This window comes from Barbus barbus (genome assembly GCF_936440315.1).
Source record: "Barbus barbus genome assembly, chromosome: 50".
Lineage (NCBI taxonomy): Eukaryota > Metazoa > Chordata > Actinopteri > Cypriniformes > Cyprinidae > Barbus > Barbus barbus.
In genome coordinates this window covers 11,435,714-11,454,466 of record NC_136728.1, presented here as the reverse complement: position 1 = coordinate 11,454,466, position 18,753 = coordinate 11,435,714, and the positions used below count along the sequence as shown (strand labels likewise).

The 18,753-nt window shown below is 39.1% G+C and overlaps 1 protein-coding gene across 2 annotated transcripts in view; it reads left to right on the top strand.

Annotated features, from left to right (window-relative positions):
• Positions 1-18,753, top strand: part of LOC306868203 (interferon-induced GTP-binding protein Mx3-like) — a 46,355-nt gene that overhangs the window by 18,995 nt on the left and 8,607 nt on the right. For both annotated transcript variants that reach the window (XM_079414283.1, XM_079414284.1), the window contains exons 4-11: positions 11,161-11,357; positions 13,914-13,991; positions 14,131-14,229; positions 15,559-15,713; positions 15,796-15,934; positions 16,038-16,236; positions 16,697-16,775; positions 16,906-17,028. In XM_079414283.1, coding sequence (XP_079270409.1) covers positions 11,161-11,357; positions 13,914-13,991; positions 14,131-14,229; positions 15,559-15,713; positions 15,796-15,934; positions 16,038-16,236; positions 16,697-16,775; positions 16,906-17,028 — 1,069 coding nt within the window. The remainder of the gene's footprint in view (positions 1-11,160; positions 11,358-13,913; positions 13,992-14,130; positions 14,230-15,558; positions 15,714-15,795; positions 15,935-16,037; positions 16,237-16,696; positions 16,776-16,905; positions 17,029-18,753) is intronic.

Sequence of the window (18,753 nt, the reverse complement as noted above, 5' to 3'; positions counted from 1 at the left end):
TTGGCTCTTTCATTTCGAAGGTGGGACTATTCCTCCATATTGCGTGTTGCAGTTTCTCCCATTCATAATATAGGAGTGAACAGTCTTTGTGTTTCTATAGTCTTTGTTTTAAATAAAACACTTACTATAAAAGATTAAATATTTTTATTTACCTGCATGCCATGTGATCATTAATCAACATCAAAGAAACCGTGAACATGCAAATGTGATACTTAATTATTGAAATATTTATTTTTAAATCTCAGGGGTACTTAAAGCAAATATATTTGGTGAATAAAGTTTTGGAATGCCTGCATTACATGTATCTAAGAAATAACGTGAATATGTGCATTTTAATTAGTTATAATTAATAATACATGGTTAAAAAACCTACAGAGTAATAATTCAAATAAAAATTAATGTGTTCATCAGTAGTTGATGCAATGTTGAAACCCTTCTTAAACCTGAAATGATTTTTGTAAATCCAGTGGTCAAATGCTGTCGCCACCTGACTAATGACTGATCTTTGTGTGAATGTTCACAAGACTGGACTATTTATACATATATAATAAGTATATATTCAGTAGGCTATTTTAGAAAGGAAAATTTTAAAGATGAAAAAGAGAAATTAGGGGGAATCAATGATTTATGAATAATTTATTGCTATTGAGTGAATAATATGTAATCATGTAATCCATAAAAAAGTAACTGTAGTCTGATTACGAGTATTTTAAAATGTAATTTACTCTGATTACAAGTACTAAATGTTTGGAGTCTGATTACGTAATCCAGATTACATGTAATCAGTTACTACCCAGCTCTGCCCGCGACTGTATTTTCAAAATAGCCCAATTGTGCGGGGAAACCGTGACCCTGGCAACACTGGATAGAGCTCTGCACTGGCCGAGATACTCAGGCCCTAGCCCGGCCCATGTCCGACAGTTTATCAGAATTATCGGCCCGAGACCGACCCGAGCCCGTCTTTTTTTCGATAGCTATCGACCTGGGTTCGAATCTGCCTTTTGGTGAACTTTTTTTTCTCCCTTTTCAAATTTCAAATAACATCAGAAAAACATTTATTTTCAATAAAAATTAAGGAAATAATCAAAAAGTTGAAAATAAAATAATGGGTAGGGTTAAGGTATGTGTAGGGAGGGCTGTTGTCTGGCATCCATTTAATAATTTGAATTAAAATTAAAATTTACACTCAATAAGTTATTATTGCATACTGTTTTATAATGTACTACAATACTGAGGTGCAGATAATTGCCACTATTTACAATAAGTAGTATAAACAGCTATTTTATATATTTTATATAAAATATAACTATTTTAACATCGTGTAAATAGACTCTATAGCTATTTGCACTTAGTGTAGATAGCATATTACTAAAAATGCTGCTATTTTCACTTCCTGTATATAGAATCCATTGCTATTTGCACTGTGTACATAGCCTCTATCGCTATTTACACTTACACAAATAGCCGCTGCCTATACACGTGCATCTTGAAAACCGGATGTTTTGGAAAGTGCTATGCCTATCTAGTGGTCTAGAAGAAAATAATATCAAAGGTGCCTTTTACCCCAGGGCGCCTTTAGCCCCGTTGTACCCTATAATAATACAATTATTAATTTCGTTTTTCCATGCTTCATTTGTGTTCACAATCATTTTAAAAACTTAGAAAAGGGGTCATGAACTGCCTTATTTTGTGCTGTTCTCCGGGGTTCACTTATAATGACATAAACACTTTTACATCAAAATGTATAATAATTTAGAAGTAATAATCAATTTTCTGTCCTGTTTTGACACCCCTCATTCGGAATGCTTCGTTTGAATAGGCGTGGCAGATTGTAGACTTGGAATGCCCACTGCTATGATTGGGTAACAGTTGTGTATGTTTGACAGCCTATATCCTTCATAGGTGGATGCTGCTGTGCTGCTGCTTTAGGTTAAAAACGTGTAAATACTCAGTGCATAAATCAACCGATCTGTAAAAACAGGTAATTGAGACCACATAATAAAAACAGTTCTGTTATGACAACTCTTGGAATGATTTGCATGGTAATATACATGACAATGTTAATGTATTTGGTCTTGGCGGAATAGACCTGCTACGCTGCTGCTGCTGCTTATGCTGCGGCAGAGTAAGTACTGTGGCAATGCGGAAAATCCGTGCCACAGGAATCATTTTACTTTCACTTTGTGTGACTGGGGTGGAGTGTTTCAATTAACAGCGGAAGGAAGTAGGATATAAGGAAGCGTGTCATACCTGAGGAAAAATTGCGTCATCAGTAAGGTTGCAGTAGTAAGAGCGAGTGGACGGCATACAAAGTGGAAAGACTGACGCTTGTCGAACTGTTGCTTCCTGTGAGCGATGTCTGGTGCGTCGTGAAGTTCACGTGACTTCTAGCGTTGCACAGCACGATCATCTGCTTTTAGTAAAACTGTTCGGAAGACAAGTGAGGGCTGTTTATCCACCTGTCCTGGTTTCTACAAAACCTGCAACACTCTCCAGTTGCCTTTATGACTGCAAACTTGGTCAGTACCTTCAAGCCACCCATCCACACACTCATTCATATTCATTCATTCACTACTACACACGCACACACTCGCACATTTACTTCCGCACATTTGATGTGCTTATTGTTTTTTACATAGTGTTTAATGGTTATTTTACTTTAAGATTATTGTTTGATGTTTTTTTTCAAAGCTATGGAATGAACAAATTGTTTTTCTTTCTCTCTCTTTTTATGATTGTGGACGCGAATCTGCCTATGTTGGGGAACTTGAATTAGCGTGACGCAATTTCTGCACGGATTTCAGAGTGAACCGAAGTGCTGAACTGTTTGTTTATTTGTTTGTTTTTTATTTTTTTTCTCTCATGGATGTCACAGAATAAATCTTCCCCTTGTGAACAGAGTTTTTTCTTGGACTTTGTTTTGTTGGTGTTGTAAATTAGTATTGTAACAGGTGGGCTGTGTTTTTTTGCTATCCTGAGTTAATTTAAATTTTGTCAGGGTTAATCCTGGCTGGCGCCCGAACATTTCTTTTTAGAGCTTATCTAAGCTAGGGCGGCCACCACCGTTACAGAGTGGCGCCCGAACAGGGACATGAAAATTGTGTGTGTGAAAAGGGACTTGAAAATTGTGTATGTGAAAAGGGACATGAAAATTGTGTATGTGAAAAGGGACTTGAACCTGAACACTTAAACCTCTATCACCTGAATATTTATCACTTGAACATTGTTTGTGTTGGGGAATTATTTAGACCTTATGGTTAATTGTTATTATTGGTGAACCTTGAAAGATAACTTGTTGTATTTTTTTTTTCTTTGTGCTTTTGTTTGACTGATGTGTATCAGTTGGAAATCTAATTACTGAGAGCTTGATGTGCATCTGTGAGAAAACAAAAAATGTGAAAAAAAACTGAAAATTGAGACTGTGGAAATTGTACTCTGTGTTTATATCCCCGGGTGCCCCCCAAAAACAGACACAGTCATTCTAATTCACTCATCTCATTTACTGATTATTCACACAACATTGACAAGCAACACCATACAAACATGGCTACTATCCCTCTTTCCCCTTCAACATCTGTGGAAATTGAACCTCCCCCAGATATAGCAACTCCAGTCTGGCCACCTGTGCAACCAAGAACCATTCCTCCACCTCAGTTTTCCACTCTTCACTTCACACCAACTCAGTTCAGCAGTCCCCATCCCAGGTCTCAGGTGCACTTTGCCTCCCTGCCTCTAGGTGGCACTGCTTCATTTCAGCCAGAACCTATGCAACTTTGCACATCCCCTGAAACGACACCATCTCCCTCTGTGTCACCGCATCGCCTACCTGGTCACCTCCCAACTCCTGGAAGGGACATTCACCATTTGACTGCGCAAGTTCAAGGTAACTGGGACAACCTGTTTAACTTCATAAAACATCAGGAGAAAGCAGTGAATGAACTCACCCAGGAGCAAAAAACAGCCACTTCTCTTCATGAAAAACAACTTGGAGACCTGACTAAAAAAATGGAAGCTAACCAGCAACACATCCTCACCACGTTAACTGCAACAAAAGCAGATTCAGCCGATTCAGATCACCTAGTTAAAGCCATGACAGTGATGATATCACAAGAGCTGAAAAAAATGGAGTGTACCTGGATTTCTGAAGTCCGTTTCATGGTGGATCAACTTCAGGTCGAACTTCAGGGAGACCTCAGAGCTACACAAAAGAACCTTCAAAAGGAACATGAGCAGCTCTCCACTGAATGTAATCAGTGCATCATTCAAGTTGACAGGCTAACAACACAAGTAAATGAGCTTCAAACAAACATAGAGGAAGTCAAACGGCAAGGGAAAGAAATGGCTGATAACCAAAGTAAAAGGGTACAACCACAATCCAGTGCCATACTTACCGCACCCCCATCACCACTACAAAATGTCCCAGAGTGTCCTCCTATTCCTGCTGGAAAAAGTGACCATTTAAAATTGACCTTTCCCACCTTTGGAAGACCGTCAGATGACTCTGATCCTCTGCTGTACCTAACAAGGTGTCAGGACTTCTTGGCATTGCACCCACTTGCAGAGACCGACCTCCTGGCAACCTTCCGCAGCGTACTACACGGCACAGCACGCGACTGGTGGGAAGTCGCCCGTTCTTCCGTAACGACATGGAACGAATTCGAGACTGTTTTCCTCTCCGCCTTCCTTTCCGAAGACTACGAAGATGAGCTAGCTGAAAGAGTCCGTACAAGGTATCAAGGAGAGAGAGAATCCATCAGAGATTTTGCCTTTACATATCGGGCTCTCTGCAAAAGATGGAGGCCTTCCCTTACTGAAAATGAAATAGTCAAAATGATTCTCAAAAATTTAAAACCTTACCTCGCCAGTCAGCTACGTAGTCGGGTGAGCACCGTTGAGGAACTAGTAAAGCTGGGACATCAACTAGAGAAGGATCATGAACAGCAACTGCAATATGAAAAATGTATAAGCAGAAAATCATCGCAGGAAGTAACTCAAAAAAACATCAAACCCACTGACCAATCCCAAGTGCAATGTTGGAGATGTAAGGGACATCACTCACCTGGATTTTGTCCACTATATGCCAACCCATCCACCAAACAACCTGAAAAACAGCAGTATCCTTTCACCAGTCGTCGATCATTTAATTCCCGCAAGTCTGGAGGTCAAGCAACTAATAATTCTGTGACAGCTACAACAAATAAAAGATTGTCCACTTCCAAAACATCACCCCCTACACCAACGCCTGTTTCTCCTGTTGTCATCCCACAACAGCTGATTGTTCCCGTCTGCATTGGTGGGTGGTCTGGGAAGGCCATCGTGGACACAGGGGCCAGCTACACCATGATCCATGAAAGTTTGTGGGAAAATCTCTTCCCACAAGAGAACCTCCAGCCTTGGTCTCTCGGTCAGCTGTTTTTGGCTAATGGAGAAGCAGAGGTGCCTGTAGGATGGTTGCAGTTACCAATCCACATTCACAACCAAACTTTCACTTTACCTGTTGCTGTCCTTTCCCCTAAAGCACTCGCCTATGCTGTAGTTCTGGGACTGGATTTCATCTTCTTCAGTGGCTTACAAATTAATGTAATCGACAGTAAATATTCATTTAAGTCCTCCCCACAAGAAGATCATCCATTTCAACCTGGAAATGCAAGTGTACCTGATATCAGCTCGCAACGTCAAAAGACGGGACCACATGCAAAGACGTTTAACCAAAGCCTTTCACTGTTAAGTTCAATCCCTCCACCACAACCTGTATGCCGATCATCACCACTTGTCAGTACAGATGCACAATGTTTAATTGACAGTGCTGTGAGTGAAGCACACTTACCTCCTGCTGAAAAACACAGACTGAGGAGAATCCTGGAGTCCAACACTCAGGTGTGTACCCTTCAACCAGGTCGTACTGATGTCCTACAACACATTATTTACACACAACATCAAGTGCCCATCAAGCAACGGCCATACCGTATGTCCCCGGCCAAACAAGCAGTGGTACAAGAACAACTTGTGGAGATGTTGAATGCAGGAATTGTCGAACCCTCACATTCTGGCTGGGCCTCCCCTGTCGTCCTTGTTCCCAAAAAAGATGGCAGCGTTAGATTTTGTGTAGATTATCGTAAACTTAATACCATCACAGAGAATGATGCTTACCCACTTCCTAACATCACTGAGATCCTTGAATCTCTGTCGGGAGCAGCCATTTTTTCAACCATCGACCTCAACAGTGGCTACTGGCAGGTGGCTATGGACCCCCAGAGTAAACCAAAGACTGCATTCATCACTCCATCAGGGCTCTTCCACTTTAATGTCATGCCCTTTGGATTAAAAAATGCACCTGCAACATTCCAGCGGTTGATGGAAACCGTATTGGGAGAATTACGGAGAAACATTTGCTTTGTCTACATTGATGATATTATCATATACTCACCATCTGTAGCTCAGCACTTCAAGGACCTCCAAACTGTTCTCTGTCGACTGCAGGAAGCTGGATTGACCATAAACCTTAAGAAGAGCAAGTTCTGTCTTAAAGAAATTACATTCCTGGGACATGTGGTTAGCATCAACGGCATCACAGCAGACTCATCCAAAGTTGAGGCCATCAGATCTTACCCTGTGCCACAGAATATCAGAGAGGTCCAGCGTTTTCTTGGACTAGCTGGATGGTATCACCGCTTTGTCCCAAATTTCTCTAAGATCGCTGAACCCATCAATGCACTGAAAAAGAAGGGACACATTTTTCACTGGACACCCCAATGCCAGGAAGCTTTTGAGCAATTGAAGGCACATCTCACATCACCTCCTATCCTTGGCCATCCAAATCTCCAACTTCCGTTCATTGTGTATACCGATGCCAGTGATATCGGACTCGGTGCTGTATTAACACAACGGAAAGCTCAGGGACTGGAGAAAGTCATTGCATACGCAAGCCGCACCCTTAACAAAGCAGAATCAAACTACTCTGCTACAGAGAAAGAGTGCCTAGCAGTTATATGGGCACTTGAGAAATGGCAACATTACCTGGAGCACAAGATGTTCACCGTAGTCACCGACCATTCTGCACTACAGTGGGTCTTAAGTTCCCCAAAAACCACTAGCCGTCTCATTAGATGGGCCCTACGACTGCAAAGGTTTGATTTCGTCATTGAATACCGAAAAGGAAAACTCAATGTAGCACCTGATGCTTTGTCTAGGATTTCCAGCGTACCCTGTTGCAGCTTGTACTCCAGCCAAAAGGAGGATGTTGAGCTTCCAGTCTCTGTTGTGTCAATTTGGGAGGAACAACATAAAGATCCTGAGATCATAAAAATCTTTAAAGCATTGGCAGAGAACAACAACAACAGTGATTTTAAAGATAAATATGAAGTTGTGGAGGACAAACTGTACCATAAGACCCACCTGTCCAATGGCCAAGTTCACTACAGAGTGTCCCTGCCTGGCAGTCTCATCCCAGCTGTCCTTCATCACTACCATTCCCATCCTTTAAGTGGCCATGGAGGAATCTACAAAACCTACAAGAGACTACAAAATGTTGTTTTCTGGCCAGGAATGTGGACGGATGTCAAACATTATGTTAAGCACTGTGTAAAGTGTCAAACACTCAAAAGTGAAAACCAGAAACCGGCTGGTAAGCTACAACCCATTATTATCTCACAACCCAACAAAATGGTGGGTGTCGACATAATGGGCCCGTTGCCAAGCAGCACACAACGTCATGGGTACCTTCTTGTTTTTGTAGATTACTTCACTCGCTGGGTTGAGCTGTTCCCCATGCGCCATGCAAATGCACAAACCATAGCGAAGATTCTCAGAACTGAAATCCTTACCCGGTGGGGTGTTCCAGACTTCATCTTGTCTGACCGTGGTACCCAATTTGTATCCTCCATATTCAAAGAGCTGTGTGAAAAATGGAATCTCAATCAAAAATTAACAACAGCATATCACCCCCAAACGAATATGACCGAGAGAGTTAACCGGACCCTAAAATGCATGATTGCCTCGTACGTGGATGACAACCACAAGAAGTGGGATCAGCATTTACCTGAGCTTCGGTTTGCCATTAATTCCGCGGTGCAGGAAAGCATTGGGATGTCCCCCGCAGAACTCCAAATAGGGAGAAAGCTGAAAAGTCCAATGGATAAATTACTCCAAGTTAAGAGCCTTTCACCATCCACACCATCATATGATGTTGTCCACCATCTAAGGCAACTAAAATTGAAGGCAGAGGAGTGCTGTAAGAAAGCCCAAAAAAGACAGCTCAGAAGTTACAATAAAACCCGTCGTGAAGCCTCCTTTGAAGAAAAAAGCCGTGTGTGGTTAAGAAATTTCCCTCAGTCCAGTGCTCAACATAATTTCAGTGCAAAACTGGCCCCTAAATGGAAAGGTCCTTACCGGGTTTTAAAGCGGTTAGGCCCGTTGAATTATCAGATAGCGTTGGAAGACACGGGAGAGGATGTCCGCACTGCACACGTGTGCAACCTCAAACCATGCTATCCAACCGGGGAGGAATTGGAGACCCAGGAAAAACAAAAACTCCTTAACTTATTTCAAGAAACCTCTGATGATGATGATGAATTCCTAGGTTTCTAATTCATGTTCTCTTTCAACAACCATGGGTTGTTTTCTTCCAGGGGGGGAGAGTGTGGCAATGCGGAAAATCCGTGCCACAGGAATCATTTTACTTTCACTTTGTGTGACTGGGGTGGAGTGTTTCAATTAACAGCGGAAGGAAGTAGGATATAAGGAAGCGTGTCATACCTGAGGAAAAATTGCGTCATCAGTAAGGTTGCAGTAGTAAGAGCGAGTGGACGGCATACAAAGTGGAAAGACTGACGCTTGTCGAACTGTTGCTTCCTGTGAGCGATGTCTGGTGCGTCGTGAAGTTCACGTGACTTCTAGCGTTGCACAGCACGATCATCTGCTTTTAGTAAAACTGTTCGGAAGACAAGTGAGGGCTGTTTATCCACCTGTCCTGGTTTCTACAAAACCTGCAACACTCTCCAGTTGCCTTTATGACTGCAAACTTGGTCAGTACCTTCAAGCCACCCATCCACACACTCATTCATATTCATTCATTCACTACTACACACGCACACACTCGCACATTTACTTCCGCACATTTGATGTGCTTATTGTTTTTTACATAGTGTTTAATGGTTATTTTACTTTAAGATTATTGTTTGATGTTTTTTTTCAAAGCTATGGAATGAACAAATTGTTTTTCTTTCTCTCTCTTTTTATGATTGTGGACGCGAATCTGCCTATGTTGGGGAACTTGAATTAGCGTGACGCAATTTCTGCACGGATTTCAGAGTGAACCGAAGTGCTGAACTGTTTGTTTATTTGTTTGTTTTTTATTTTTTTTCTCTCATGGATGTCACAGAATAAATCTTCCCCTTGTGAACAGAGTTTTTTCTTGGACTTTGTTTTGTTGGTGTTGTAAATTAGTATTGTAACAGGTGGGCTGTGTTTTTTTGCTATCCTGAGTTAATTTAAATTTTGTCAGGGTTAATCCTGGCTGGCGCCCGAACATTTCTTTTTAGAGCTTATCTAAGCTAGGGCGGCCACCACCGTTACAGTACCGAGAATTGCTACTGCCAATACATCCACAACATGCTGCTGTGAGCATGTAAGAAATATTGCTGCTGCACATATAACATATATGAATAACCCCATAGCATAAATGATCACACCAATCTATCTAGATCACCCCAATCAATCTATAGAGATCTATACAGGTGGAGCTGGGGAAGGTCGAGGGTTTCTGAAGTGCACTGCGATCTGCCAATTGGGAAAGCAAAGTAATCTTATTTCAAAGAGAAAACAAGATTATTTTGCATACCCCATTGGCAGATTATTTTGCTTGTTTTTTCTGAAAACAAGACTTTTACTTGTGTAGAAAATCCCCCTTGATTTAAGAATTTTTTGATATTTTTGGGTGGAAACAAGACAAAAATTAAAAGTAAGAAAAGCATTTTTTTTTGCAGTGTAGCCAAGTATTTAAATATTGAGCAGTGAGCTCATTGGCTAACGATACATGAGAGAACCAATCAGCTGTGATGTGATAATGACCTCATTGTCATATTGAATTAGATCTCTCGGACTGCGCCATCTAGAGTTTCATGCCAGAACTTTGAATTAATTCACACTTGTGTGGTGCAATATTACTGTCGGATCCAATATAGTCTGCAAAGCATCGTCATTTAGTTTCAATATTTCTGAAAAAGCTGCATTGAATTGTGCCTTGTTTGTAAACAAACCGACGGTAAAATGAAGTGAACAAAGGACCAAGTTCTTACTAACGGTGTCTGAATCTTCATTAAAAATACATTTCATCCAATCTTTCCTAATGTAGGGATCGGAAGGAAGGCAGTGCAAAGACTGTGATTTTTGACAACTTGGCACTGCACAACATCTTGTCTTCGGCAGCATCGTTATCGTTTGATTTCTGAGTAGACCTGCGTTTTTCTCTCGTTAATTACACTACATGTGCAAATAGGTGGGCGGGGCTAAACAGACAGTGATGTAGAAGAAGATCTTCTTCTGAGGAGGCGGTGTTTCGCCACACTATTACATCATAAAGTGGCACATTCCACAACATTTTGTGGAAAAGTTTTATGCTGAAAAATATATGATAAAAGAAGATCACTACTATGATCACTACTATGAAGACATTACCAATGTGAATTTTTTTATATTTTTGAAACATAAAAAAACCATAATGTGTACCCATATTTTTATACTCTATTTTAAATCTAGATACTTGAATATAAATTCTTGACAAATGAAAGAAGACATTTGCAAGTTATTATGTTTTATAAATAGCTATATATCCAAATATCTCATCCAGTGCTCTTTTTGTTTTCTGTGTCACAAAATATCACGTTACTATCTTGGTATGAAAACAGCTGCAAATGATTCCGTGTTTGAGTGAACTGTCTGAATGAATCAAACAGCCTTAGAGAGACATACATTTAGATCATTACATGAGGTGACGGGTAATGGGTGAAAGGATTCTGATTGGCTGTCAGTGCTACTGTTGGGGATTTGTCAATGGAGTAAAATATATAAGAGAAAGTGTATATAGAAGGACATAAACTGAATTAATAATACAGTGCAAACAATGACATTCTACAAATAAAATGTACTTTTTTATCTTTATAGTCACAACATGAAGGGAGAGGTTCACAGTCATTTAGAGGAGAATATTCGTCCATATATTGATCTGATTGACAAACTGCGGTCAGTTGGCATTCAGAAGGACTTGGCATTACCGACTATTGTAGTGATCGGAGACCAGAGTTCTGGAAAAAGCTCTGTCTTGGAAGCGCTGTCTGGAGTTGCATTACCAAGAGGAAGCGGTGAGGACTGATTTTACTCTCCTTTGTTATCTCTGCTATCACACCTGTTTTACACTGCAAGTGTGAGTTCAGCAAAACTGCAGTAGCAAATACACTTGTGCATTCACACCAGCAGCTTTTCTGTGCTACTATCTCAAATGGAGAAATTACTAGAGCGATGTGCTAGAGCGATGTGATGTCCAACAGAATTTAGCTCCAACATACCTGCCTGCATGTTTCTGAATACCTTAATTAGCTGCTTCAGGTGTGTTTAATTAGATTTGGAGCAAAATTTTGCAGGACAGTAGCCCTCCAGAAACAGGTTTGGACACAGCTGGTATAGTGCAAGTGAAAACCTTCTTTTTCTCAGTCCCACAATTCACCAGGGGCTGGTTGCACCAGCTCTGCGTAAACTACAACTTAGCCTTGCTTTGTGAAGGGATGCTAATTTACAACTTATGCACTACCAGAGATAGTCTGATGGGGCATTCCATTTGTAGGGGAGAGCGGGGCACAACCTTATACTTTTTGACATTCTCAGTTTGTGTAACTCCACATGGGGTTCAGAGTATAATTTTTTATCCACATTAATTTCACACTTGTCTAGTACAAATAATATGCAATATCAGAAATTAGACATTTGGACAGGATTAAGTTATTCATAGAACCAAGGTGGCAATAAACAATCCTCTTGAATTGATGAGTTATGTCAAAATAAATTGTCAGATTTAGGTGGTATTAAGTATCTATGACTTTCAAACACACATTTCTTAAATGTCCTCCAGGAAAACGACTCCTGTCCAAACAGGTCTTTAGTGCCACAAATTAATATAAGACTGTATAAAGATAATTTAACAATTGGTTTTGCAGAGCGTGCCATGTTTGAGTTCTAACATTTACACAACTTTGATCAGTGGGTGTGCAAGTATCACACTCACCTATGTAGTCTGTTGCTTTGTACATGGACATATTAAGTAATAATTATGATAAAGTTTCTCATTATTATGAACTCCAAGTCATTACTACTAGAAATGTTCACATTATTGTGAGATGTTAAGTCATTAAATTAAAGTTTCTCAATGTTGAGGTTTTATGTGATTATAATGAGTTCTGTCAGGACCACTATCGTCAAAATGATAGATGACAGAACAAGCAGATATCATTAATGTACTTAATGATATTTAAGTGTAACACATTACTCAAGATAAGGGAGTCTGATTCAACAGGAATATCAGAAAGCCAAGTCCTGACTGTGGCGAAAGGAGGAGTTGGGGATGGAGGAGGGTAATTTGCTCCCGAGCAACCAAAAAGCTGCTGAATAATAGTGAATAGAGCTTATATAGGAATGCTATGATAGGTGTATTCCTATAGGTAGATGTGATCAGCTGAAAGTCATGTGACCTGCCAGAACTAAGGCTATACGCTTAATTAAGTTTCTCATTGTGAGAAACTAAGTCGTTCATTACTAAGAGATTACTAAGAATAATCATAATAATGGGAAATGTTCTCTTTATTTTGATATACTAAGTCACCGCATGACATGACAGCATTGCACAGTTGATGCAGACTTCTCAGCTACACATACATGTTGCTGTAAGGTCCTTTTTCACCACAGTGAAACTTCAGTTCTTCTCAAACCTGTCCTGGAGGAAATCCTTACCATCTTCATGTTGCTGCAGAAGCCAAGAATTCATCAGACTATAGGCAATGTTTTGATCTACTGCCTGGTTTTTGTTTGCATGTGCGCCCACTAGCATCAGTTACCTGTTTTTAGCTGACAGGAGTGGCACCCAGAAGGTTCTTCCCCTGCTGTAGCCTGTCTGCCCATTCATTGTTTTGCATATGTACAGAAAGGCTTTAAACCATTCAAATGATTTTAAACCATTCAAGCTCAAGAAGAAGAAGAAGAAGAAGAAGAAGAAGAAGAAGAAGAGTTTGGGACAGAATTCAGTTCTCGTTCACATCACCTTGTGCTTGAACAGACACATATGCACAAAATTATCTCAAAATACCCATCTCAGCAAATATTCTCATACACAGTTGGTTATGTTTTAAGTGAAGTGAATGTAAACAATAAGAAATTTAATGTTTATCATTATAATGGATCTGTGCATTCAGTATTAAAGTGACAGTAGCCTCTAAATACCTGCTGCTATCAGTGCCTTATTTTATTTGTAACTTGGTTCCTCATTTTGTTTTTTGTTTTTTGCTGATCTGAAAAATCATCTGATCCGTGACCCAAAAAACAAGAATATTATCTAAACCTTGAGTTTTGCAATCTGTCACACCCTTAGTTTTATTTCACTTATCAGATTCACTTATTCTTACCCATTCTTCTGTTTGGTCTGAATAGAAACTTAACGTCTTGACAAATTTGTGATTTTATGCATTGAGTTGCTGCCAGATGATTTGCTGATTAGATATTTGCATCAATTAGTAGGAGTACCTCACTACGTGTAAATTCAAGTTAAATTCTAATTTTAAGAAAATTATTTTTCATTTAATATATGACTCACGTGTTCAGTAATTTTCCACTGTTAGTTTTCTTTTGATTGCTAAAACAATTGTGTTTGATAGGAATTGTAACCAGATGTCCATTAGAGCTGAGGCTGAAGAAGGTAACAGGAGTCAACTGGAAGGCTATTTTATCTTACCGTAAGAAGAAAACTGGTTTATGGATTCAACATGCACAAGATTAGTAAAACTGCTTGCAATCTCTTTTTCTTAACTTGAGGGTTTCTTGCAGTTGTCTCAAAATGATTAATCTTACAACTGAATTTTAACCACGTTGCAGGGCCTGTTAAAGCCAGCAAACAAGCAGCACAGTCAACTCACCATGAGAAGAAATTTGAATTTGAAGATCCTTCATCAGTTGGAAGACATGTTGCAACAGGTTAGTAAAACTACATGTTGCAAAGCTAACAGCTATAGTGTTGATATTTGAATAAGTATAAAATTGACACATATCTCATACATTTTCGCAAATACAGAACACAAATATTGGGTTAATACAATATAATACTATAGATACTATAGATATCTGTACTATGGTCTCATCTTACTACAGAATTATCCTGAGCCTTTTCAACTTTTCTTGCTAAGACAAAGAAAAAACATTCTCCAAAAACAATTGGAATTTGCATTGATCAAGGGCAGGACATTGGGCGATTACACCTTTTGGGGCAGATGGTAATTTGTATTGAAGACACTGGGAATGAGCACGACCTCTACAAACCTCTACTCTTAGAATCATTATTACCTCTTAGTTTACTTCCGGGAATTAGACCATTGTACCAGTCACATTGAGACATTTCAAGAGTCAACATACATGACTGTGAATATCACTTGCGTTCCTGTAGAATGTTATATTTTGCAGTTGAGCATTTTGAGAGAACTGTGTGAAGGAAAGGAAGTTGGGGGAACGATAGGCAAGAAAGCTTTCCTACATCTTCTCTCAGTGAAACAGATGCATGCATGTTAATAGGCTGTGTTTGTCTCAGGTTCTTCCAGTCTTACAACATTTTTCTAATCGTTGTGTTTAACATTTAGCCTACTGTTTGTAAAGTCTAATGATTTGTGTATTGGCAAAAAACAAAACACACAAATACTCACACGTTTGTTTTTGTGAAAAGTGGGGACATCTCATAGGCGCAATGGTTTTTATACTGTACAAACTGTATGTGCTATTGCACTACACCTAAACTTAGCCCTCACAGGAGACTGTGCATTTCTACTTTCCCCCCAAAAAACTCACTCTGTATGATTTATAAGCATTTTGAAAAGTGGGGACATGGGTCAATGTCCTGAAAAGTCACCTTCACCTTGTAATACCTATGTCATACCTGTGTCATTACACAAATTTATGTCCTCATTTGTCCCAAAAACGCGCGCACACACACACACACACACACGTAGGCACACACACACACACATACACACACACACAAATGCATATTTGAAGTTTTAAATAATGAAAAATGTGCTCAAAAAGGGGTAATTCTTTAAGTACAAAACCTTGTTTTACTCACTGTCTTTGTTTTCTTGCCAGTTGATTGACAGCATTTCTGAACTTTCTGAAAGGTTCAAACTTCTTCAAAGCAGGCCCATTTATGTCAATGAATAGTGCTAAAGAGAATCTTAATGCTTTAAGATAAATGCCATTTTTTTACACTGTTAAAGCACACTTCTTATAAATATAGTTAATTTAATGCGTGTGTTACAGCCCAGAATGAGGTGGCAGGAAAAGGGGTAGGAATATCTGATGAGCTCATCACTTTAGAGATCATGTCGCCAGATGTGTGTGACCTCACACTGATCGATCTACCTGGAATCGCCAGAGTCCCATTAAAAGGACAGCCAGAGGACATTGGAGAGCAGGTAGGCAGTACGATCTAATTTTGGACTTCATATTTAGTATCAAGCTAATATCAATCCAGTTTTAAAAGTCTATGTCTTGCAGATCAAACGTCTGATCATGAAATTTATTGAGAAGCAAGAGACTATAAACCTGGTTGTGGTCCCTTGTAACATTGACATTGCAACAACAGAAGCATTAAAAATGGCACAAGAAGTAGATCCTGAGGGCAAAAGAACTGTTGGTAATGAAGCAGATTATCCACTTAACAACTAATATCTCACCAAATATCTGATTTCTGTCAGCAAATACACATTATATGAAATAACTATTTTTCATTCTCAAAGCCATTTTGACCAAGCCAGACCTCATAGACAAGGGAACAGAGAAGGGAATTCTGAAAATTGTCCACAACAAAGTGATTCCTCTCCGCAAAGGTTACATCCTGGTAAAGTGTAGAGGACAACAGCAGATTGATGATGACATTCCTCTTGAGGAGGCAACACAAATGGAGAGAGACTTCTTCCAAAACCATGATTATTTCAGGTTACCATCGGAATATAATTTAACTTTTTTCCCCTAATTTTCTGTGTTACTTTTTCTTCTCTGAACTAACATTTCATAAATGTTGAATTTCCCAGTTGCACCTCACATTGGTACTTTGGTATCATGTTTTATTATTATTTCATAGAAAAAAAGTATTTTAACAAAATTTAAGCTTCATTATTGATATTTTGGAAAAATAATTTTCAGACTTTTGTCAAAGTCAAATTTCATACGCCATAACCAGCATGCAGGGGAAAAAACATAAGCTGAATAAACTGAATGACAGCTGACAACTAAATTTGCACTGAGCTCAATGCAAATGTTTGTCTCCGCTAATGGACCCTTAAAAATTGCTTTTATTAAGGTTTTTGTGACACTCATTTTGGTCAAAGCACTGTTATGATTTTTTGTTAAAGAATACCTTATCAAGCTATACCAAAATGTGCTCTTTTTTTTACAGAAGCCTCTTGAAAGAAGATAAAGCAACTATTAACTGTCTTGCCATCAAACTTACTCTGGAACTTGTTGATCATATCAAAGTAAGTTTCTAAATTTATCAAGTCTATTGAAGTCTTTTCAAACTCAGCATGAATTTAGTTGTACAATGAACATTGTGGCAGGATGAATTGAGAGATATTTATTAAATTAAATCTTACCCACCATTGTCAGAAATCTCTGCCACAGCTGAATGAGCAGATAAAAAAGCAACTGTGGGACGTGAGGAATGAGCTCAAGGAGTGCGAGGGTGGACCTCCACAAGACCCTAAGGGAGCCAAACAATTCCTTACTCAAGTAGGATCTCACAGCATCACTATATGATGATGACTTCATCAAATCTTCTTGCCTCTCTGAATTAGTGTGTTCAAGCTGAATCTCCACTGTGTTTGTTCTGTTATTTCTCTTTTAGGGGAGGAGAACTCTAAAAGGGAGCAGGTCTGATAGGCCATGTTCACACAGCAGCAGAATAACCCTTACGCAAAGAAAATATATTTCTTAATATATGAATGATCAATATATTAAATGACATAACAATATATTAGAAATGATACAGAATAATATATTGTGTAAATATATAACAATATTGAATAATACATAAAGATTTGCCGCTTTTCATATATTGAAAAATGTGATGCTATATTTACTTATATATCATAATATATGTAATTTTAAATTCAGTAATTCACTTTATAATATATAGATAAGATATGGTACTGCATGTGTAAAATATATTAAAGATATATACTCATGCAGTATATTCACACATATATGGAAATAGGCTATATATTTCTTATATTTATCATTTATGATATACATGTTGCATATTCATAAACTGAAAATTGCACAGCCATTACTATTTAAAAAAAGTAATTTATAATCTAATGGTGTTTGCCCAGTCGTCATCCTGACCACAGGCTCTGCTCTTCTGCACAGCGGTGACACCAGACATACCAAAAACACTTTTACATTTAAATATAATACAACATTAACACTAACAGATATCCCCCTATATTAATATTGAGCATAAACACATGAAATAACACTTAATTTAAAATGTTTACTCTCCTTTAACAGTAAGAAGCAAAGCATGCTGGGAATTAGAAATCTGCTGTAACTCATTCAGTAAATGTGTGTATATATGTGTGTACATAATTCACATTTATATGGGAGCATCTATGTGCAATATACTCAAAGGATCAAACAATTAATATTTATTTCTTAATTTCTAAATATATTTGTATGTATCAATATATAGCCATATATTGCCAGTGCATATATTGCTGTATATTGAAAAATGTAAGCACTAGTTTCCAATATATGTAAATGTACTATGTAATATATTGCATTATATGTTGCAATATATTCCCATATATATATTCCCATAGTTTCATAAGGGAAGGTTGTCATTCCTGTATTTGAGTCCTTAATACCGTTACCTTCACACACAGTTATTTACACGCGACTCAAATACTCCACTTTCCACCCAAATAACCTATAAAAGCTGCTGTCGGTTAATGACGGATATACTCGCGGCTCGATTGAACTCTTATCGTGTCAGAAAGTGATAAGACTTTCAGTTTTACGGACATCGGCATCTTTGATTTTACTTTGGTCACTGTTGCACTGTCGCTCAGCGTGTATACTTCGCTCTTCCCGCCGCCTCCGCCGGATCAGTATGTGGAGGTCAAGAAGCAGATCCTCGCCTGCCTGGGGTTATCCCCTATCTGTGCCGCTCAGTACTTCTATGAGTGGTAGTATAAGCCCCGTCTGCCAGCCCGTGCCCAGGCCGCTGAACTCACGCGACTCGCGCAACACTGACTGCTGGAGGGGGCTTCATCGGCCAGTCAGGTGGCGGAACGCTTGGTAATAGATCGTCTTGTCCGAGCCCTTCCCCATTCTCACCGACATCTCCCTTGGAATGAGGAACCCAACCACCACCTTTTAGTTTGGCTCTCAATGAAGGCGGTCACATTTTTTCACTCCCTCTCCTCCCATTACCTTCCCTTCCCTGCTTTGCTC